Source organism: Myodes glareolus, chromosome X (assembly GCF_982192425.1).
Source record: "Myodes glareolus chromosome X, mMyoGla1.1, whole genome shotgun sequence".
NCBI lineage: Eukaryota > Metazoa > Chordata > Mammalia > Rodentia > Cricetidae > Myodes > Myodes glareolus.
Genome location: NC_142053.1, coordinates 32545479 through 32570190, shown reverse-complemented (window position 1 = coordinate 32570190; position 24712 = coordinate 32545479). Strand labels below are relative to the sequence as shown.

General features: G+C 42.1%; 1 protein-coding gene across 3 annotated transcripts in view; it reads right to left on the bottom strand.

The window, feature by feature from the left end:
• Gria3 (glutamate ionotropic receptor AMPA type subunit 3) overlaps positions 1–19940 on the bottom strand; it is a 275928-nt gene extending 255988 nt beyond the window's left edge. The window contains exons 1-2 of one of the 3 annotated variants that reach the window (XM_048439291.3): positions 19617–19940; positions 18292–18450 (exon numbers count right to left, since the gene is read on the bottom strand). In XM_048439291.3, the coding sequence (XP_048295248.1) occupies positions 18292–18450; positions 19617–19707 (250 nt within the window). In that variant the 5' untranslated portion in view covers positions 19708–19940. The remainder of the gene's footprint in view (positions 1–18291; positions 18451–19616) is intronic. The other 2 variants (XM_048439292.3, XM_048439290.3) reach the window with 2 other exon arrangements.
• Positions 19941–24712: the final 4772 nt, after the last annotated feature.

Genomic DNA, 24712 nt, shown 5'->3' with positions numbered 1-24712 from the left:
ATTATGCTGAGCATCTGGTATCTGAGCATTAAATTTCCTCATTTAATCCTGAAGCTTCCACTAGAAGAGGAGCAATGCTATGACTGTTATTCCACCAATGGGGAAACTGAGGCAAAGGTTATTAGACAACTTGTGAAATCTCTTAGCTGAAAGTGACAGAACCACACCCCCCCCCCCCCAGGGCAGCTAACTCTACAATTCGGTAAAGCCTGGAGTATCTGAGCTCCTGGAAAGCTCTGGAGTCCTTAGTAAGGAATGCTCAGAGCTCCAGAGGAAGCCTGGGTCGCCATTTGAAATAAATATTATTGAAACTAGGAAGGACTCCCGGGGTCACTTACGCTAATGACCTTATTTTCCAAATGGGAAAAGGTGATGCTTAAGGAGGCTGTCATCACATAGCTAGTTTGTGGCACAGAAGAAGGGGGTGGGGTGCCACCATGTCTTTCTTTTCCCTTTTTCTTTTCCCTCCTGCCCCCCTTACATGTGTGTGAAAATTTTACTGAAGGCAAATGGGAGATTTTAGCATCTCAGTTTGAGACAACCAAAGGAAATACCACGTCTTTCCCTACCCCCTTATTCATGGGAAACTACAGCTGCGGTTCTGGAAGCATGCATGTTTTCAGGTCTCATTTCATGAGGCTGTCGGAGGATCTGTTTGTCCTCACTGATTCTGAGCTCAGAGATTAAACTTCTCCCCAAACAGCCTCACTTTCCATAATAACCTATCATTGCCTTAGCTGTCGCAAATGTATTGAACCCTCTCTGACAGTGTTCATATTTCCTGGGCTAAGGACTTTGCTATATTTACTTCCCACGGTGGAAAGTGGGTCTGACTTTGACTTGCCTGGAATTTGTTCCTTTTAAGGGCCCATGAATGATCCCCTCTCATAAGGTAACAACACTAGTAGAAAAATGCTTTGCCCCACTTGATGATTCCAAAGCTTCAGCACCAACTCCAGATTAGGAGACCTGATTTCAGCTGCCTCTAAACTGGTAAACAACAGGTGCAAGAGACTCCCTGTGATTCATGCAGCACGACAGAGCTCTCTCCCTGCTTTTTCCAAAGCTCCTAAACCAGGGCAGCCAGGTAGTCCACCTCTGCAGAAGCTGTCAGAATGACCAAGGAAAGGACAGCTGCCTCGAGAACTAGGGTCCTTTTCAACTAGAAGGCAGAAAGGAGTGATTCAACATTACAGAAGAGGATGGACTCCAACAGAGATTCTTTAGGCTCTAGTAGCAGCTAGTGAAAGAACTTTAGAGCCAAGAGTAGTGAGGCCTCATCTGAGTTTATCATATTAACACATTGCATGCTACATATTTTAATGGGCTGCCTTGTTAGATGGCATTTATAGTCACCTTTGTCGCCTTCCATTGAGAAACTCTTTCCTTGTTTTTGTTTCTCGTCTAATAACTTTCTGTGCCATTGAACTTGAAAAGGTTGGCAGACGCAAGTGTTTATTTGCTCTCGCCTCAGCTGGAACAACTAATGGAAAGATCAAAGTGCCCAACACATATTTACTCAGCCCCTAGAGCCATAAAATCCGAGAGGTGTAGTGAGAGCCGAGGTGCTATTGGTGATGCAGTCCTTCACTGGTGTGGACTTCATGCACGCTGCCGTAAAACAGACAGTGCCCTGGCAGTGACTGCTGTATCCCCTTCAGAGAACTGAAAACCAGATTTTCAAGGAACTGGCCCTTTTGTCCACTTCACCAAGTTGTTTCAAAACATGTAACTGAGAAGCAGCTGCAAAGATAAAAATGTTAATAATCAAAGAACGGTCCTCTGCTGCAGTGGTCATCACTGAGAACTGCCAGCCCTTCCGAGTCTAAGCACCTCTCCTGCTTGGCTTGCCTCTCACCTTCCTGACTCCTTACCTAGGTTCTGTTTTCTACATAGCCACTCCACAGCCTATAACCTGGCATCAGTTGCTTTGCTAATTTTGGTCTTGGTTTTTTTCTCTACAAAGTGGGGTCAATAATATCCGAACTGTATACCTTACATGAGCGTTGTGAAGATCAGATTAGCAAATGTATGGAAAGGTGCTTTGGAAACTGTGAAGTACATAAAATTAGATGTAATGCATAGGAACTAAGCTCAGGGATTTGGCTTCTGATTATAACTGCATTTTCTATAAGTTTTGGTTGAGTTTTATAACGTATTTGCCCTGACTCTTTTTGTTCTTTTTTACTTTTAAATTAAAATATAATTATATTATTTTCTCCTTTCTATCCAATCCCTTCTATACATTGTCTTGTTCCTTCTCAAATTCATGATCTATTTCTCTTTAGTTATTATTGTTACACACATGTATATATATTCATAAATATATAAACACAACATGCTGAGTTCATATAATGTTATTTGTATGTGTGTGGGATAGTTTTATGTCAACTTGACACGAGCCAAAGTCATCTGAGAGAAGAAAACCTCAATTAAGAAAATGCTACCATAAGATTAGGCTGGGGGCAAGCCTGTAGGGCGTTTTCTTAATTAGTGATTGGTGGGGGAGGGCCCAGCCCATTATGGGTGGTGTCACTTGGGATTGTGGTCCTGGGGTCTATAAGAAATCAGGCTGAAACCATGAAGAGCGATCCAGTAAGTAGCACCCCTTTGTGGCTTCTGCATCAGCTCCTGCCTCCAGATTCCTATCCTATTTGAGTTCCTGTACTTCCATGGTGGACAGTGATATGGAAGTGTAAGCCAAATAATATTTTTCCTCCCAGTTTGCTTTTTGTTCATGGCATTTTATCACAGCCATAGAAACCCTAACTAAAACAGTACATATTTAATTCCAGGGCTAAACACTTGGTATCAGATAACCAATAAAAGGGCTCATTCCTGGGAAAGACTAATTCTCCTTGTCTCAGCATTGGTAGGGCCCTGTGAGATTTCTCCTTTCATGGTAACATGCCTGTTGGTCAGATTCTGTTGAGACAGTTGGAATAACTTCTCTCTCCTTTTCTGCGGCAAAGTCTTATTGTATATCCTAGACTGAGTTTGATGATCCTTCTGCCTCTGTCTTCTTGAGTGCTAGGGTTCTAGACATGTGTTGCTCCACTTTTTCTGCTGTGTATGGTGGAAGAATAGTGATAACTGCAGAAAGGATAAGCCACTATTTGTTACATGCTTGCTATAATTTCAAACCTGAGCTAGAATATTGGTGCTACAGCAAATTGGTGCATAATTGCAAATGTCTGTGAACTGAGAATGAACATCCCTGAAAGCGCACAATTTGGTAGTAGTGTTATATGTATAATTCTATATAGGATAGTTGTTTTATGTATCACAAATATGTAATAAAATAACTGTGATATAGTAAGTACATATAGTAATTGATCATTTTTTTTAAATTTAGGAGGTCTAGAAAAATCTTCCCAATATAATTAAGATATGAACCCCCAAAATATAGTAACAGTCAATGTTTCTTACCTTCCCTCCCTTCTTCCTCCTTCCCCTTCCTTCTCCTCCCTTCCCCTTCCTTCCCCCTCCTTCCCCTTCCTCTTCAGCTGAGCTTTGCCCTCAATAGGCATATGCTTTATCACGTGCTACATCTGCAGCCTCGGTTTTTTCTCTATGCAGTTAATTTAGTCTTCTATAGTTTCTAAGTATTTTGAGAACTCTAATCATGAATTCATTTGGCATTTAATTTCTATAATCACTAAAAGGTTGATTACATTTGGAAATTGGTTTGGGGTACTATAGCTTACAAATGTGACGTAATTCAAGAAAAAGAGATGCCAAAAAATAAAAGCAAAAATAACAGGCTGTATGGTAATGCTTTAGTATAGCTTTCCAGTGGGAAGACTGCAAAGGATGATGGGAGAGACCACACTGAGAAGTCCATATTCTCATCTTGCTTCTGCCACCAGGGAGTTGCATCATCTCTGGCAAATGTCTTCTTTTTTGTCCTCCCTTTCCTCATCTACGAAATGAGGTAGCTGGATTCGAAGTACTTGATATAGCTCCAAAATTCTGTGATGTGTAAATGGACTCTACACCGTTAGCCTTTGTTTTGCTCACTCTTGGCTATAAATCAAAGGGTAGTAATGCCGAGAAGTTAACACTGGGGGCGCTAAATGAAAGATGTCATTGACTATGGCCCCTGAAAGGCGAACTGCACTGCATTTCTAATTGACTTGCTGTGGATTTATTTTTTCTTTCTAGCTCCTGTTTAAAACTGACAGGGTTGTCATTTTTGTACAGAGTGTGACTGTGCAGCAGTGCAAGCTAAGAGCAGACAAGCTGTGTTAAGAAGATGTCTTAGAGAAGTGCCAAGAGTTAGGAGCCCGACTGCAATCCCACTTCTGCTATTAGCCGTGGGGCCTTGGGATAGTCACTTAGCCATGGGATCCCTCAGTTCTTTTTTCTGAACGAGAAAAACAGCAGCAGCTCACATAATAATGAGAAGAGGAGTCAAGGCTGCTGGATACCTCGGGATACGAAAGAAAACAACCACCCTGCTTTTGGTCATCACCCAGGCTTCAGCCTACTGGAGACAGTCTGCTGATGACAGGAAGTCAGGGGACAGCATTTTCTCAGCTGCCTGCATTGTCTGGTGGTCCTCAGAACCGTCCCCCCTAGTGAATCTATGCCTATGGAATTAGATAGTTAACCTTTTGCTCTGGAGAGAAGGGGACTGAAATGCGGAAAAAGTCACGCTAGCAAAATTTCTCTGTTAACCTTTTTCATATCGCCGTCTTTTGCTATTTCTAGTCTGACTCCGGCAAGTACCATCAAAAAGAGAAAAAGCCATCCACTCAAAAGGAAATGCTCTAAACATCCATCTTGCACATGTCGCCTGAAACTAAAGAATGTACAGAAACTTTGCCCAAGGAAGCTCAATTGGTACTACACCTTTCCCCCTAGATTGTGTGAAGATTCTTGGGTTCATTTTCTATTCTGCTACTTTGAAAACAGTAAAATGAAACAGATTTCATATTGCAAGAAAGTTTGTTCTTTTCTCCAGTCCAGCAAGTGCCAGTGTTATCAGGCCAGCTTCCATGCTGCTGGATCCAAAGCAGCTTGATCCTTTATCCAAAACACCATGGGCAGTAATCAAATCATACCCAGTTCTGTGACAGTAAATTGGGAAGGATTTTATCCTTCAGCATTCCGCTCAATTGTTGTATCGTTGGTAAAGGCTTCATAGTGAATATAACCTGATTTTCTTTTTCTTTTCTCTTTTTGGTTTTTCAAGACAGTGTTTCTCTGTAGCTTTGGAGCCTCTCCTGGAACTAGCTCTTATAGAACAGGCTGGCCTTGATCTCACAGAGATCCCCCTGCCTCTGCTTCCCAAGTGCGAGGATCAAAGGCATGCACCACCACCGCCCTGGCTAACCTAATTTTCTGTTGTACCACAGAAAGTCTTCCTCTACCTTTTTGCTCCCAAACCAAGTCTCTCATACTCAAGGTATTCAGTATTCAAAGTCTGTCTCAGCCAGCTTGTTCTCAGCTATAGAGTCACAGGAAGGAGGTGAATTGCTTTGCAGGGCTTGGAGAATGGCGAGAGACGGGGAAAAGTCCCTCCCCAGATTAATTTTGAAGTCTTTCTTTTCAACCACCTTGTCATTCTGTGTTAATAGTAGCTCACATTTTACTCAACACTTACTATATGCCACACAGCATGATAAATGTTACGCATCAATGATCTTCCTATTTAATATTCACAGCATCTGTATAACATATTTCCTGCTATATTCATCCTTATTTCACAGATGGGAAAGTAAGGCTCAGGGGTGTGAAGTAATTTATCCAAGGTCAGACCATTGCTAATAAGAGAGCCAAGATTCCAATTCGAACACTTCATTTCAGAGCCACTCTTGTCCTTTAAGCGCTTCCAAACAGAATAGGGGAAACAGACCTCCACTAAGGAAAGCTTAAATAACAACCCTTTGCCCCAAAGTCTAACAGGGGAAAACACCAGAACCAGGAGTGAATGGTATTTAAAAATCTGGGCAGTTCCAGGTCACTTTTAGCCCCAGGAAGCTGCAGCTTGCTGTCCTCACTGCTTTCATGTCCTCGCATTCCTATAGGCTATCGATGGAAGAATCAAGGGCAGTGAGTTGGTTTTGGCAGAAACCAGGAGGCCAAAGAACAGCACGAATACCGATTGTGAGAAACGGACTAAACTCTTGTGTACTCGAGGAGTGTGCAGACTCAGAAATATGACCAAAGTGACTCTCTGTTTTGCTTTCACCATCATTAGGGCAAGGCATTAAAAGGGTGACCAAGGAGGGGGAAACTGTGGTTGCTATGTAAAATAAATAAAAAGATAAAAAAAAAAAGAGTTGTCAAGGGCTTAGTGGTAGCAAGGGGTGGAAAGAACCAAGAGAAGATGTTTGAGCAATGACTGTGTGCAAAGCATTGCCTACCAGGAAGAGAATGTGTGGATTGTTTTTCTCCTCAGTTCCTTAGGCTCTTGATTTAGGACTCAGGAAGAAAGCTCACCCACTAATGTAATGCCCATAGGAATGAAACGACCAGAGAAACCCTAAGCAATTTCTTGCCGCTTTTCCTGATGCTCCTCAGTGGGCAGTTTCATTTCTAGAAAAGTTCTAGATCCTGCCTACAGAGCCAGTCCACTGGGGACTTGGCCAGAGTTTCTTTTGAATCGTTTTCTTAGGACAAATAGATGCAGGCTGGGCTTTTGGGAAACTGAAGTGTTAGCATGTATACTGTTGACTAATAAATCTCTCTCTCTTTCTCTCACACACAGACACACACACATATACTGCCTCATAAAGATGCCACAATTTGTGGTTAAAAGCATATTGAATTGCCAAAATATATAGTTTCTTTGGGAGGAGAGACCATAGGTCTCCCTTTGCAATTTTGTCTTAGGTTGTGCAGAGATGTGCAACTCAGTTTCTTGACGATCAAGTGTCTGGGTAGCTATTGCTGCCAGGAGTTAATCTTGGCTTCATGTGTGAGAGATGTTTGAGGTTAGTTTGGTGGGCTGGAAATAAGAGGGATGTCTCGATGTGTTTCTTGGAGGAAAAAAAAATCATCTTTGGTTTGAGGAAGAAGTTAGAAAGGTGCAGAGAACAGTTGTTCAGGAAGGAAATCTGGTTTCTGAAGGGACAAGTGATTTCAGTTTTCAAGTGAAAGCAGGTTTTCGTTTTTAGGAGAAAAAGCTCAAAATAATCTTGAATTAATGATGATATCAATAATAATGGCCCATGAGTGCTGGCCATTAAGATAGTGTTTTATATGAGTTTTTGATTTTATTTCAAACTCCCAGCAAACCTATAAGAGTTGTTATTATATTGTCATAACTCATGTTGTATGTGTGTGTGTGTGTAAGAGAGAGAGAGATATATATTAATTAACTCAACAAAATACATGCTACCACTCCAACATCCCAAAGGCATAATGAAGTTAAGTAACTTGCTCAGTGTCTCATAATTAATAAGTAATAGAGGTTGAGTGAGCAAGCGTAAGTGATAAATAACTAGAAGCACTAACCACTATTTTAATGATCTGATAACTTGATCATGGAACCTAACAGTGTGGGTGAGGTCAATAGACATGAATGGAACTTTCTAGATACAGGAAATGTTGAGAGATTCCATTCGGATGTTATTTCCTCAGTTAGAAATGAAGAGGGCTGATAAGACCTAGTGATAGGCTATCTATGATAAAAAGTCTCAGATATCACCCAAAAGGGTCTCTCCAATAATTACAGAAACTAGAGTCAGGGATCCTGAGACCAGCCCATAGTGATTGAGGCAGTTAATGTAAGATCCAAGACTTAACTTGTCTTAACTCGTGGTCCTGTTCTCACTCTCATAAACCTCTGTTCCCCTTTCATTGTTTCCCAAAGAAACAGAAACATGGGCTCCAAAGTGCTCCCTTTTCTGTACTTTACTTTGTAACTTCAAAGTAAATTGTATAGTGGTATATGTGGAAGGTTGGTCTTCATTCACACCCTAGGCAGGCCTCTACTGAGAAGCACATGGTTCTAGAGTAGTTATCTAGCATTTATAAAATTCTAGCCAAGAACAGCTTCTGTAGGCACCTAGTCATTTATCTCCAACTAACAATGAAGGCTTTGTTCATTCAATCTCCCATCGGTGAATTAATAGTGGCCAATGTTTCTTGATTGGGTACACGTGTGTCAAAGGTTATCCGTTTTCAACCTAAAAGAAAGAAACTATTGATAGGCGTTCTTGGATAGCTGAATTTTGCCACTAGATGTTGTTTTGTCGCCTCCAGAGAATCAGCACAGAGACTACTGTTGGCACTCCCAAAATAACAGGGGACTGAACATGACTGAGTCCAAGAACAGGATACCAAATTGTTTTCTTATTTACTATTTTAATGAAAAGCAGCATTTGTTTGTGTCCTGCTTTTATTTCTGGTAATGGGGTTATGATGAGAAGACTTATTGCTCTCCTTCTTACTATCGCAAGCTATGCTAGCCTACAAGCAAGCAGTGCCTAGTGATGGGACATGACCAAGTTAGCTCACATTGGTCTGCAACTCCAAAGAAGTAAGAATACACGCCCATTTTGGACAATAATCCTCTCTCTTGAAATACAGGAGAGGATCTTACCCTAAGCACTTTCTACAAAGCAAGCCCCATCAGAAGACCTCTTCTAATCTGCCAGATATAGATTAGTGACCCCAGGCCAGCATTCTGCCCTTGCTATAAACCTCATCATTTCCTGATGGAAGGGTTAGAGTTGAGGTGGCATTACTTACAGAAAGCATATATATATATATATATATATATATATATATATATACATATATATATATATATATATGTGTGTGTGTGTGTGTGTGTGTGTGTGTGCGCGCGCACGTATAATGTTGCGTATGTAACATTACTTACGTGTATGTACACAAGAGACAGATAGTTCAGTTATGCTGGTATACCTTAATGTTTTGTTAAGAAGAGAAAAACAAATGGTTTTTGTTGCTATCTGAGTACAGCTTTTCTCTTTTCTTTCTGCTCTTCTCATTCATTATAATGGCCAGTTAACAGTTTTCCGCAAACCAGTAAATTAGCTGCTAAATGGGGTATACCATATATTGTGGGATAGATGTCAGAAACAGGCACCTTCCACACCCAGTCATCTTATGGACTGGACTAAGGAAGGTATCTTATTTCTTTCAGGGTAAGTTAAAAATGGTATCGGAATATATTCAAATGGGGACAAGGAATATAGAGGTCATCAAAAGCTTCGCTATTCCTTATTAAACATACCCGTCTAATGCGCCAATTACGTGATGTGTCTGGCCCTTATAATCATTTAAGATTTCAGCTCCATTTGAAATTGAGTAAGGCTCTAGAGGCAGGAAATTTCCTCGGTGCTACCATGGAGCCAGCTGTGTAACCTTGAGGTAGCTGCTTATGAATTTTGAACCACTTCTGATTTCTATGTTGTATAAAATTGGAGGGAGAATGCCTCACTTCTCAAATTGTATTGATTCCTTCAGATGGAACATATAAAATTCCTTGGACAATGCTTTCCACATGGTACAGCATCAATGACTGGTAGTTTTTTTTTCAGCTCTAGTTTTATATTTGTTGATTACAAACATGGGGAGGAGGGTGACAGTGAATGCTACAGTAAATGATTATAACACATCCATTTTAATAAATGGACTGACATTTGCCATGACATCTAATTTATAGCATGGTTAAGGAACCATCATTGGCTAACAAGCAAAGATGGGAAGATGCACTATAAAAATGAAAATCATTTCCTTGTTTCTTCTTGCTATCTCAGAGTTGTTGCTTTATTTGCTCCCAGGACTATAGGCTAGTCTTTTAGCTTTTCCAAGACCTATCCAAAATTTTCAGCTTGAGAGCCAAACTTGCTAACGATGACATGGGCCAAGAGTACTTCAGTTGCACAGAGAAGCAACACGTATGAGAGCGCATAGGCACAATACTTGTTGCTTAGTGGATGTTTAATAGTGGATGCGTAACTCTGTTTCTCCCATCAGAAATTATCAGATATATGATTCTCAAACTGAGTGAATGTTATTAGTATTACCCACAAAGCTTGTTAAATAGGTTTACCATGTATTTCCTGATTCATACATTGAAGGTATGAACTGGGAATTCATTTTTAATAAGCATCCCTGGTGATGCTGATGCAAATGGCCCAATTCAAGACACACTGTTTTAAAACATTGGACAAGCAGCTTTGGACACTGCAGTGAGTTGAAAGGGTAATTGAGACTCTCTTAGTTTCTGGCTGACTGCAAATGTCAGAGGCCTTTCTGTCTTAAATTTACATTTCACCTACACAGAAAGTACCATATTAACACCTTTACCAATATACTTACCTTTCTGTGGACTGAGTCTTGATCTCTACCAGTTTCATCCATTACCTGAACCGCTTAGGGCAACAACAAAAGTGGGCCTTTCTCTCAGTAAGTAATTGGCAACCGATCAGCCAACCATGGACAAATGAAGTGTGAGTGTGTGTGTATGTGTGTTTATCATAGCAATGTTCAAAAACTTAAAAAGTTACTGATTACCTTCTCTTACAAACAGATTTCACTTCTGAATGCTTTCCACAGTAACTACAGCAAATCCTAGCATTGCAATTAGCCATGGGAACAAACAACCGTGCACAGAGCAGGCAGCAGGCTCACTGCATCAGAAGGGAGCGACTACACGGGTCAAAAGCCACTAACATAGTCAAATAGAGAAAAGATTCTAGTGAGCAAAGGACCAAAGTTTACTACGTAGGACAACCATGGAAAAAGAGATAGTGGCCACTTCACTGACCCATCGTCCATCAAGGATCTCCTACTACCTCCTAAATGTCCACCAGTCATCTTTGCTCAACTTCCTTTGGCATATAGGTGTCTTATTTTGGGTCACTTACCTGACCTGGATATTTTCTTTTGAGGACTCTGTAAGGTAATAGGTGGTGATCTGAATAAATAAATCTGCTTTAAATGTTAGTAGGTAATAAGTATTTAGCTCATGCCCTTCCAAATAGCGCACTAACATTCCAGTGCAGGTTTCTAATGCAATAACACAGATAAGTTACACTGTAAAATTTATGACTAAGGACAGACTAGTAGAGTGACAATATTTTGAGGTGGGATTGTATTAGTTTTAGTCTTCAAATGTCATTGAATACTCTTTTAATGTCTTTCTTGGATCATCCCTCAACTAAGATATTTTGGAAAGCAGCATTAAACTTCTCCCCTCACTTTGAGTATCTTGAAAATTGAGTCAATTTTTCATTCTCTTCTGGCAAAAGATAAAATTGCACGGCACTTTTCGTTTAAAACCCTTTTAAAGAGTATTCAGGCCTCCTAAAAGCTGATGTTACATGCCTCCTTCTAGCATGTCTTGACCCAGAGAAGTAAAGTGGAAATAGATTTGGAACCACAAACCAACCTTCTATCTCTTACATATGTGGTTTCTAAATGTGACACTTTAAGGTGTGGCAAGGAGCTAAGACACAGTCGTTGTGACTCGCGTACTGCATTCTCTCAGCCTGCCCTGTAGCTCCTCTCCCCTCCACATTCCTACTAGAACCAATTCTAAGTGTATGTTCTTAAAAGGCCACCTTCCTGACTGAAATGGACACAAGATTATTGGAAATATGATTGAGGTATCTGTGAGCCAGATAAAACCAAATGTATCTTTTACAGAATTTCATTTCATTAGTGAAAGGTTACAAATCTTGATGATAAAATTATGTCTGAAAGAGCCTTTTCTTTGGTGAATATGGTCTCCCAGTTTCGGACTCCTTTTGTTCAAAGTGTGATTTCAGGACCATCAGCATTAGGATCACCTGGGAATTTGCTAGAAATGAAAAGTCTTGGGTCCATAGCAAACTTTTAAATCAGAATCTTTAACATGCTCTTCAGACACATGAAAGGTTGCTAAATGCTACTTTGCACTGAATTGTGCCAATATGGTGAGAGAGCATCCCCGAAGTGCTTTGTATCTTATCCATGTTCCTTTGACTTGTGCGAAGGAGAACAAATAGCGTCTGTATTGAGGATAACTGATTAAAAAGCAAGTGGCATTTGGGAGCCACATAGTAGGAGGAGGTTGTTTGTGTTTCTCTCTAATGTGTAGTGTGAGTCCAGAAGAGAGTATGGTGGTCACTTCCATTGGATAAAAGGAAACCCCATGTACTTGTGCTGCTTCCCTAAACTGTCCCAAAGACTTTGAAGTTTTGCACAGAGAAAATGACTCTATGGTTTTGCTGTACCCATACTCATCCTATTATGGGTAGCTATCTTTTCCCTGTTAAAAAAAAAACCTTCCATAACCAAAACCAGCTAACTTTGATTTGGGTAAGCACACAATCTGAGCATTGTGTCCTAAGATCCTCCCATTTGAGTATCTTCTCTTGAAATTGTGATATGATGATTCTTATAGTTTCAGGTTTTAAAATTAAATTATTTTAATCCTTTACTCCACCACTTTAGGTTATATTGCTATATTCAGGAAAAAGCTGGTATCCCCAAAGTATATAGTTCTTAAGGAGGGAGAATGAACTAAGAACAAGAACATTGAGAAGGAGGAAGAGGAGGAGGAGGAGGAGGAGAAGGAGAAGAAGAAGAAGAAGAAGAAGAAGAAGAAGAAGAAGAAGAAGAAGAAGAAGAAGAAGAAGAAGAAGAAGAAGAAGAAGAAAGATTTAGACTTTCGATGTATAAATTTTCCTGATGTTAAGTTGGTGTGGATGGGCCAGTAATGCATAGGTGATTAGAGACCAGCCAATAGGCTGGTCAACATCCAGAGTAAGAAAAGAAAACAATAAATGAAGTAAAAATATGAAAGACAAACTCTGCCCCTCTGCCCACATTATCCTTTTGCTAAGCATTGACTCTTTCTGGAGACAGTATCCCTAAACCTGTGCTGATTGTAGACTTTAGTCTGAGACTATCTGAAATTCTGTGTCTGGGGCTTGGGTGTTACCTTAGCAGCTTTCAGGAAGGAGAGAGATGTTTTTGGCAAGTCCAACCCCTCGTTCTGTTGATGTACACCCTTTGCCCTGTTGGTTGTTTTAATGATGCTCTCTCCTGGACATTTCATCTAATTAGACCTAAAGTATCAAATACAAAGGAATGGAGTCAAAACATGATTTAAAATTGGTTTTCTTGATCTTCATAGGAGGTAGAAAGTTTTACAAAAGCTCTTTTAAAATATATCTGTGGTCCTCATCTAAAAAATTCAAAGGAAAATCATTTACATAAGGACATTTAGTTCTCTGCTCCTAAGTAATGAATTCTCATTCCTAAATGTCTGGTCATCTCTGAAAATCTTTGTCATCTTTTAATCCTGAAAGCAGTTGTATAAATGTGACAAATCTCCTGTCCAGAAAGGCATACAAACAATGACACCTCAGTACCTTTTCAATCTGTCAAAATAAAACCAGCCAATCATTTCTGAGTACCCAGAATAATGAAATTTAAAGCTATTTCTGGGGCCAAAAACATTAAAGCAGCTCCCATTCCTCTCAACTCAATTTTAGAAACTAGGGAGGGAAATGTACAATTAAGAAAACAACCTCTGTTGAGGTTGAAAAGTCAGAGGATATGGAATACTAATTTCATTTAGGAAGAAAACAAGTTTAAATTGTAGAGAGAAAAGAAATCTCATTTTTTTAGTAAGCACAGGTAGAATGACACAGTAATTCTCTTTCGACTTTTTCCCCAAACCCTCCTTTTCCCCCTGCCTTCACTTATTAGATCAATAGGGAGCTTTCTTCTTAGAGAGGTAATACACTTTGCAGGAAGCTCACCTTTACAGCCAGATGATTGCCATCTCTTTTTATGGCCCCAATGAACAGTCTCACTTTCCTCCCTCCTCCACTCCAAAATATAGATGAAGAAAAAATGATAATAATAAACCTTGGGAGAAGGTGACTTAAGTCTTTGACTGGCACCACTGAGGTGACCCCTTTGTGCTTCAGTGGCCAAAAGGACCAGGACCGAGAAGAGAGCTAAGCCAGTGTGCTTCCTGAGATCTAGCCAGCAAAGAGAGCAAGGGAGGCAGGGCAGCAAAGGTACAAAGATCCTTCAGCGATGGGGGAGGTGGAGCCAGGGAAGATAATGCTTAGGAGGTGAAACTCTATTGGAAGACAAGAACCTTGATGTCAGGATCTTTAGCTTAGTTTCTGAGCTGATATGAAGGAGACAAATGCTCAAACAAAGCCCATACAAAACCCATCCAATTGCAGAACTTGTGATCAAGCGAGGCATTTCCTTTCCAAAAGGACCTAAATGGTTAAGCGGCTCCTTCCTGGCAATTAGAGTAATTAGATAATTAGATTGTGACTGTGGATAAGAGATAGAAGCCTGTCTCGGCTAAGTACACTTGGTAGCAAACCACGTTCAGTTATAAAAGGAGCAAGTTCTCAGTTTGCAGGTATCTTTCAAGTCGTTTGTAAAAATTAACAGAAGGAAATTTTGCTGTTAGTAGGTTAGGTTTAGCCGACAAAAGAGATTTTTTGCCCGGGGCTCCATCAGAGCTTGCACTCCTAAGTCGCACTCCCGGTCCCACCGTCAACGCTGAGCTTCCGTCAACAGATTGTTATTTAAGCTAAGGCGTTTAGAGCACAGTTCCGTGGTGAATAACCTTTAAGGTTACGTTTGCCTTTTCCCTGCTTCTCGCAAACAGTACGGAATTCGCGAGCGCATTTGTTGGCTGTAAAGGTGTACAACAGCAATTTTTGCAATGACAGTGCGGAGAGGGAATATGAGATCTGTGTGCTAATGAGCTGACACTGCAGAGGCTGGGGCGGTGTAGTGTGCAGTGCACTACAAGTGCACGGCAGCAAGACCCAGGAGGGGACTTCAAGGCAATCAGTGGGATTTCCTGAGGAACCAGGACAGTGAAGTCACACCATGGGACCCAGCAGTCTCCTGATAGTTCCATACCCTTCTCAGCCTGAGAATGATCAAATTGGTTTGTTTTTCTCTCCTAAATGCTAGATCTGTAACTTGCAAAAAAGGTGTATGCGTTGCTTTTCATATGCACTAATAAGGTGTGTGCCTATGTATGGCTATGTCATACATACTGAAACTGGTCTAGCCACACCACAATTCTCTCTGCATTTGCCCTGCTAAACTGCAAAGGAAGGCAGTGAGCTCTATTAATTCCTATGAAATGGGAGCGTGTGCTCTAAATCAGATGGGGCTGTCTGCGAAACTTCAATTCTCTTCTGAGCTAAGATCCCAACTGAACCACCTTTCAAAGCCAGGGAGGCTTTTATTGGCCTCTTAAGGCACAGAATGAAGTTAGAGTCTGTCTTAAGCAAACCTCTTGAGGCTTGTGCAAAAAGGCTTGCTTGCTAGTAGAGTCTTTAAATAACTGGTGCCTTAGATTCATTGTAAGAATGACTTCTGAATACATTGTATGAAGCAAGGTGACAATGCAGAGGCAAAGCAGAGGGAAGGGGCATTGCTGAAGGCATTGCTATTTGTTTACCGGCATATTTCTGTTTACCTGCATACCTGTGCCCTAAAAAGTACATGCTTGCTTTGAGATTGAGGTTGCAGAAAAGATCATGAGATGAAAGTAACTCTGACTCCAAAGAAAGCTGAAACCAGTAATTCTTCAGGACAATAAGTAAGAGTCTTTAGTTTTTGCTAGCTCAGTTTCACACTGAACTAGATAGGAGGGGTAGATGACCAGATTTGGCCTCATCTGAGGTTTCCCCTAGATTTTTCTCAGCTAGGAAGGTCAAAGGATACTGGAGTTACTTGTTTCCTCTGTGTAGTTAGGTAATCACTTGGAGGAACGGGATCTGAAATTATTTGCTAGGTTCAAGTGCTGTTAGAATTGTATGCGTGTATATGAGATATTTGATTTGTGCTCCCACAAGAAAAAAAAAACAATCAAGGCTATGGGGGAGACAACAGGCATTTCTAGGGTTCCTCTACCCTCTTGAATTTCTATTTCCAGAGGCTATAGTTGGACTAGATAGATATCTGCCTCACACTAAGCCACCAAGCAGCAGCTTCCAAGAGACAGCTTTGACATCTGACATTCAACAATTGTGACTCCAGGTGGGACTGTTTCGGGGACCACAGGAGATGGGAGCTTTGCTCCTCTGTGTTCTGAGCTAGCTGGAAAGTTGGAGAGTGCAACAGGCAGCTAGGTGCATATCACTGACTTCTAGATAGTTCTCCCACATGTGTTGTGTGGTTGTGCGTGTGCACATGTATATTTGGCATAGCAGGGGAGGCAGTTCCCTTATTGCCGACTAAGTCTTACCCCTCCTCTCACACTTCCAAGTGTATAACCATAGCCTGGCCTTGTAAGTAAAAGTGCTGTAGATTTAAGTTCAGATTTTGATCAATTGCTTTTCCTTCCCCATCATTGTTTCTTTATTGCTGTGAGAGGTAAGGAATTAAGACAATTAAACAGCAATATGGGTGAATTATTGCCTGTTCCTAAACCTGAGAGTTTCTCATGGTGAAGATCATTTCCTGACTGTTATTCAGGTAGGGTTCTAATAGACATAGTGTGGTGAGTGTCAGACCAGTTTGAGCATAAGGACAGGACTCAGAGTGTTGGAAATCAATCATTCCTGAGATGCAAACTGGATCTCTTAGTCCAGTGTTCCTCAGTGGAAAGAGAATGAAGGGAGATGAAATACATATTATTTGTTGTTAGTGATAGCACAGCCCGCTAGTTTCATGTATTTGCCTTTGATTCTGTTCTCACTGATATTTAGGAACTTGCATCTGAGATTCAGCCTCTTGAGGCAATCACAGTGTAGTGGGAATAAGAGGCAGATATGCTTTGTAAATGCTGGAGAGAGGACGTAAGACACAAGGTACAGCCAGACATCTTGTAGCTTCCACATTTAAACCAAAATAAATAAATTTCTTTTTTTTTGTCTGTATTGGAAAGCCAGAGTGTCAGATAGTGTCTCAGAACATGTCCATCAAAGGGTCTGCACCGTCAGCTGTTTTTTTCTTAAGGCAGGTAAGTGTTACATGTTTTGAAAAGTACATCTTCACTCCCTCTTCCTTTCAGCCCTAGTCTTTAAATCCAAAGGAAATGTGTTCTTGCCAATTTGTTTAGTGATTGCTAGGGATTACATGTCTTTTGAGATGAAAGGATTTGAAGAAAGTCATGCAAAGTTAAACTTGACCAGACACAAATATCATTTATCGAAATGGAATGAAACTTCAGATTTCAAAGTACACCATCCAGGGAAATAAGACATATTCTGTTAATTGGCATCATTTGGGAGAAACTTTTAGAGAAATAAAGTAAGCTTAGATGAAGAACTCGGTGTTTCTCATAAAACATTCCAGTTTTAAAAAAAACAAACAAGACAAAACTCAACAAAAACCTGTGTCCAACAAGCTAGTAGTCATTCGGGTTCCTGTGATTTTACATTAAAGTCACCCCTTTGCACAGAGATAATCATTGTTGGTACCACTATAGATTTCAGAAATGGTTTTGGGGCTGAGGAAATCCCCCATTTTAGCGTTCAGTGTTGCTGCTTCAAGCCTCTCCCCACAACCAACCTCTTGCTCTAAATTACGAACTGTGTTGTCCTTAACAATTGTGTGTGTGTGAGTGTGTGCATGTGTGCGCGCGCGTGTGTGTGTGTGTGTGTGTGTGTGTGAACGAACGCGCACAGGACGTGTGTCCACACACTCATGCGCTAGCACAGACAGGATTGGCTTTCCAGAAATTCACCTGAGATCTCTCTCCCCTCTTCCTTTCAGGCTGACAGCATTCATCACTTGCAATCAGTTTGTAGTCTTATCAGTTCCTATGGAGCTCTCTGGGTAGGACAGAAAGAGGCCAGGGAATCCAGCCCCATCTTTGCCTCAAGGTCACTTGTTCGCAGGGTTCTCATATTTTGTTCCTATGTGTCAGGCAATCATTAAACCCAGCTCAGTCCTCCCACCAGACCCAGCTTTAACACTTAAGTATTGTACGCCCTGCATTGACTCAATCAAGGAGCTGCTGTTGCTTCTTTTTTAAATCCCATCTGAAATTTCCCTGAACAACCATGCTATTTTCTTTCTTTCTTTCTTTTCCCCCAACAGAAAAGGGTGCGGGGGAGGGAACACCAGTTTAGCAGGGAGGAAAGTGAAAGTTTTGCATCAAACATAATTCATCAGAGTTTTGCCCACTGCTTTTAGCCCCGCAGCAGAATCCTTCAAGGTTGATTTATGCAACATGAACCCGGGATTGACTCCTGCCTCAGACTGCTTATTGAGGCAATTGCCCCCAAGTACACAGACACGTAGACCCCCATGCATCACAAACAAAATGCAAATGAGGTTCTCTAAGGTCCCAAAGGGAGGCCACGCAGATCTACTTACAAGCATTAGTCACAGAAAAACTATTGGAGGAATCCAAGTGGTCTACGTGGTAATTCAAATGGAAGGGTTTCTCAGTGGTGTTCTGGTTGGTGTTGTATAACTGCACGGCAAAGCGGAAAGCACTGTGCTCCTGCACCGTGTTTCTCATGAAAAGTCCACCTAGAAGCAAAGGCAATCAAGATTTCGCTTGTGTCCCCCCACTTCAGGATGAGTTACAAAGTAGCAAACAGGAGATGCCAGGCCCCTCAGTGTGACTGGGAAGCTTAGGATTGATTTTCAACCTGTGTCTTTTCAAGACTTATCAACTCGGATCTCCACTGTGAAAAACCTGAGTTTTTCTACACCCAGGAAGCTAGAGAGAAGGGAGAAAGGGCGGGGGGGGGGGGGGGCTGCTGGAGGTGAGATGAAGGAACTAGAAGTGGGACTTGGTTCTTTCTTAAGCTAGAGTCTGCCTCCAAACCCTGACTCCAGCCCCACCCCCACCCTGATCCCCACAGCTGGTTCATTTTTCTTTCCTGGGGTACAGGGTTAGGGTGGGAAGAAAAGCACTTTCATTCCCATTGCTGTCCCAACCCATTCCCCCATGAACCACCTTCCCCCATGACAATACAGGGGATTAGTTCAATAAAAGCAACAATTCTAACTTCTCTACTTGTAAAAACAGGCAGAGGCGGGGAGAACTCCCTTCCGGCTCCTGGAGCTGGTCTCCAGACAGACACAGCAGCAATTCATGAATCTCTAGTCTGCGTGACTTCCCTGCTTGCCCGACTCCTTGTGTCACCCCCACTTCCTACCCCATCCTCCACCCACCCAGCTACTTCCTTGGTCTGGGGGATTCAAAGTGGGTTCCATCTCCTCTAACACTATCCTGTCTCAGTGAAGGCAGAGACGCGGGACAGGGCGACCTGGGCCCAGGTTATGCGTCCTGGCACGGCTAGACAGGCAGTATCACCCTGGGACAACTTCCAGCGGCTGCAAGCATGCCGTGGCAAAGTCCAGAACAGCGAGCAGGAGAGCCGCGACTCTTAGCCTCCTGCAGCATCCCAACCTCCAGCTTGACTCCCTTGCTCCTTGGTCAGCTCAGAAAACCTGACCACCCACCCTAATTAACCCCAGGAGACCCCCCTCTCTCATCTCGGATGCTCCCCATACTAGTCAGCTCCTTGCGGCTCAGGTCCCCAAGATCTGCTCAGTCCCCCATCTCCAGTCACCGTCCTCAAGCATGCAGGACAGCGACCCGCGTTGCGATAGCCCCAGCCCCACTAGGGTAGTGGGTTTCAGATGTAGAAGAGCCTGGCCCCTCTGGCAGGCTCTGGAAAGCTTACCTATGCTGATGGTGTTGGGGAATCCTCCGTGAGAATGACCCAAAAGCCCCAGGACTAAAAAGAAGACCGCCCGGAGCACGCTTTGCCCCATTTTCTTCTGCTTGTCCGTGCTACGCCTAAAGCGAAGCTGACAAGAGCATGGGCGCAACTCGGGAGTCGTCAAAATAATAACAGAAAAAGAAAAAGAATTCGGTGGCTCTTACACCCCCTCCCCTCAACTTGCTCTCGCTCGCTCACTCTTCCTTTCCACCCCACACTAATCCTCCTCCTCCGCCGCCTCCTCCTCTTCTCTCTCTCTCTTCTCTCCTCTCTCTCTCTCTCCCTCTCTCTCTCTCCCTCTCTCTCTGTCTCTCTCTCTCTCTCTCTCCTCTCTTCCTTTCTCCCCCTCTCTCTCCCAGGATCTCTCACACCCCCTTCCCACCCCCCCCACCTCACTTCTGTCTTCACACCAATCTGTAAGGCGGGTTCATTGGCTGCAAGCTAGGTTCCCAAAAGCGATTTCTTTGAGAGAGAGAGAGAGACACAGAAAGAGAGACAGAGGGAGAGACACACACACAGACACACAGAGAGACAGAGAGACAGAGACAGAGAGAGAGAACGAGAGAGACAGATACACAGAGACACAGAGAGACAGAGAGAACGAAAACCGGACCGAAAACAAAACAATGAAAAACAAAAACAAAAACAAAAGGTAAGAGATAAAGAAATAGAAAAGAAATTATAAAGAAAACCCAAGGGCTCCCCCGGCCCCGAAGATGGTGGATCTAAAGAGGGGGTAAGAAAAAAAGAGCTAAAAGCCTCAAAGGCTCGGCACTGGTGAATTGGGTTCTTCCAATTGGGCCGGTAGGGGGATATTGATCAAAGTTGATCTGACGTGGAATTAAAGCCGCACACCGCTTAGCTCCACTGCAAACTGCAGCTCTGGACTGCAAAGGCTAGGCGCTGGCGTTTGTCAACACCGGAGATGGGATCAACAGAAATACACCAGTCCTCACGTGGACCAGACTTTCAAGCTGCAGCCAGTTTCCTCTTTTTAAAAGCTGCATTGTCTCTACATCTGTATGTGTGTCTTAAAGATGAGGGGTCTTGAGGGGCGGTTAGTGGTTACTCTTGAGTCTTTGTGAAGGGACTCAGAAAAGCAGTTCCCATCACAATGCGCCCTAAGATGCTGCGCATGCCTGGTCTCTGCCGCTCAGCTTTTACAGCAGAGAGGGATCCGAGGGCAAGTGAACAACCCCCACCCACATTCCCCCGTTCCTCCCGCAGCTTTGGGAGGTGTGTCCCTCCCCCTACCCAAGTGCTGAGGCAGGTTTGCCAGTTGCAGGTGCTTGTGACTGCTGACTGCTTTGGAGGGTATAGGAAAATAGTATGTGCATGAATGTGGGAGCTAAAAGGTTAATGAAAAGGACGCTCAATTCTGCAGACCAAGGAGAGAAGTGTGGAAGCGAGCTGGGATGGGGGTGGGGGTTGAAAGTTAGGGTTGGTGAAAACTGTCCCTAGCTACCTTGCTCCCTTAATGGGCTTAATCTTAATGGGCTATTCCCTTTCTTATTGAGCACAGACCACAGAGATTCCCATTCTCCCCCAACTCCACTTCCTTTCTCTAAGCAATGAGGAGGAAAGAACCTAGGAACTCCTACAGTTCAGCCTGGGCCTTGGTGAGGAGCAGTCTCCTTAGCAGCATCTCCTGTGTGATCTTCCATCCCTACACTCTTCCCCACAACCCCATTCCCCTATTAGGAGAAAAGGTATCTTCTGCCACAACTTTCATTCTTACCCTAGAGCTAATCTCTAAAACCCGGATTTTTACCCCCACCCCTACTGTTTTTCCTTTCTTAGCTTCTGGTCTAAGTGGCGAAAATGAGACTTTATACCTGAGGAAAGCAAACTCTTATACATGGGGCCAGGGATGAGGAACAGCGGACCAACACTCACTACTCTAAGTCTTTGACTTTACCAATGCAGAGACTGGAACTGAAAATCAGTGGCCTCAAAACCTTGTGGCAACAAGAAATGTAGTTCTCAGCGCTTCTCGTGTTGCTGACAATTCTGACAATGTCTAATCTCTAACTCCATCTTTCACATAAATCCTCTGTCTCCATTTTGACAGTCCATTATTGGAGTGAAGGAAAGACTCGGGCAGTCTCCTTCTTCCAGTCGAAGGACCATTAGAGGAATAGGGTGAGCAGAGTCAATGCTGATTAGCCCTTGATGAATGCAGAGAGTGCCACAGTATGATTGGGGATCAGAGGCCCAGGATTTGGGTTCAGGTTCAAATCTAACTTCCATCACACATAGGTGTGTGATCTTGACCAGCTTCAGGGATCTACATTCTAGTGTTCTTGTCTTCAGATTGGGAACATTACCTTTTCTTTCTTTGTTGAGCTATTGCATAAATGAAATAAGATACCGGGTGCAAAAGCATCTAATTTGCTATCTGCCTCACAGAAGAGTCAATACATGTTAATTTTGAAACTCCCTTCTCTCTTACTTTGCAAGCTGCTCTCAGAAACCCCTAGTGTTGTCATCAGCCCTTTGCTCACCACTCCTCTGTACAACTCCAGACTTGGCTACGTTTTTACCAGTGTTCCACGTCAAAATCTTCCCATAAGGACTCTTTGGGAGTCTCTGAAGATTAGATGGAATCTAGTAGATGAATTTGTATGAAACTTTTAATGGCAGGTAATGACAATTTACTATTAAAATGCCACCCTCCCCCCTTGTGTCAGACTATGTGCCCCCCATTTTAAGATAAAATAATTGGTGTTTTAATAGGAACCTTGAATGTCGTGACCCAAAGGAATAACTCCAATGAGTAGCTTTCAGGTTGAATGTCAGGTGGGCAGATGTGTACTTCATGTTGGGGGATGGTGTATGTCTTTCATCAGATCTCACTTCACTCTCAAAATCAGTCGGGTTCCTATCTATGTTTGGTCAGCTACGAGAAAAGGTAGAGGAAGCAATTTTTGGCCATCTCTACTATCATAAAGAGTACTGAGAGCAGGTCAGGAACAAAAGATGAGAGAAAGGGGGACCCTTCAGTACCTCTACATTAGCAAATCTAGCTTCCATCACCGTCATCACTCAAAGTGTTTCCCATCATTTCTGTTTTCATCTCTCCTGCCTATCATCCATTCCCCTCTTCTCATCTTGCAATGTTTAGCTCTCAGCGGCAGCTATTTGTCTAGTCTTATCTGAGCCAAGAAAGGCAGACACAGTGGAAGAAGCATATTGTTATTGGTTGAAAAGCTTATGTTACACATGTGAATTATTTATATATTGACCCCTTCTTCAAAAGAGCCGTGAGACACCATTGGAACTTCACATCTCATATTCCAATGCAAGGCTTGGAAGTAGATTAGTAGCTTCACAGCCAAAGAAATCACCAGCAAAGACTCAGATCTCAACTGTCCTTCTTTGGTGAATAAGTATATCACCACTAGACTCAGGATTACATGTTTCTTTTATGGTTTATAACATAATTTTAAGATTGATTTAAAATACAGCTTAAGTAGTAAAAGACAAAACAGAACCAAACAAGAGAACCCTCTATCCCCAATCCCAGTTGATTACAATTTTTTTTTTGAGACAGGGTTTTGCTGTAGATTTTGGAGCCCGTCCTGGAATTACCTCTTGTAGACCAGGCTGGCCTTGAACTCATAGAGATCTGCCTGCCTCTGTCTCCCAAGTGCTGGGATTAAAGGCATGTGCTACCACTGCTACCTGGCTTGGTTACAGTTTTTATTGAAATGGAAAAGTAGTACTTCTTTTCATGAGATTTATAGCTCGTTAAGGTTTAGGTTAGGCACACTTGGATAAGCAGAAAGAAATATTGGCGGTAACGTTTGGGGTGGGGGAGCTATATACATTAAGCCTCATATTTGCTAACTTGATATTTAACAAATAAAGAAAACAGCAACCAGGATCATTCTGATCCATTGATAGGTTACTTCTATACCTCTTAAAGGTCATAAAACAGAGATTTCTACCCCCCCACTTTACTCTACGGGAAGATAATTTTTCTGTCATTTAACTTGAAACTTCGATTTCTTCAACAAGCACTTATTGATCACCTGCTTTAGGACAGGCTATGCTAATTACGGGGAACAGAAAAGAGTGAGGAAATTTTTGCTTTCAATGAATTTCAAGTTTAGAGCAGATGTATTCATTGACAATGACAATGCAATATGGTAAGTGATCTGAAAATGGTACACACTAGGTTCCATGACAGCACACAGGAGAGTGTTTTTATATGGGAATCAAGACTTCCCTTCAACCTTGATTCAGTCCCAGTCCACTACAAAAACCAGTATGAACAAGGTGTCTTCTAAGCTCTCTTCTGCTTTTCTGTTTTATACTCCTGGAATCCCATGAGCTAGAACTGTTCCAAGATCTGAAATTCTGTCCAAATTTCAGTTAGATGCTAGTCAAATCATGAAGTTAAGAACAACTGAATTCTTATGGCTATTTCTTAAATTTCTAAGTCTAGGTTTTTGTTTGTTTGTTTACCTTTCTGTTCTTAAGAAGAGTAGAGAATTCAGCCATATCTGGAGCTTCATTGGGTTAAATAAGACCGTAGACCTGCTATTTGATTTCTCTATCATTTTATCTTTTCGGCGATATAAACTCTCTGGACACTTTGTTGGAATTCTACATGTGGATAGACTTTGCTATGGCTGAAATGACAGACATAGGCTAAGTTGGAACTTCTTCTAATAGAATAAATCTGTATGCCAGTACAGAAGCCTTTTGAATTGGGTTTACTGTGCCCAAAAGTAGAGCTAGAGCAACTCCTTTAAAAGGCAGTCATACCAAGTGATCAGTAGGCAATAGAATAGTTTATTAGAAATACTTTTAGAATGGTTCAGCTTTTATATATTGCATAAGTGTTTAGAGGTCAAACTTTGCCCTGACGACATCCTTAGGAGGTTTTGGAATACAGATATTTTGAAATGATCCTGTACTTTTAATATCCTTCATCTCCCACTTTCGTCTCCGCACTAAGCACTTTTACAGTGCCTTCTTCAAAAATTCTCAGAGCCAGTGACCACACTTTGACCCTATCATCTCCTGTGTCACTAAGGATGCTTCATGCT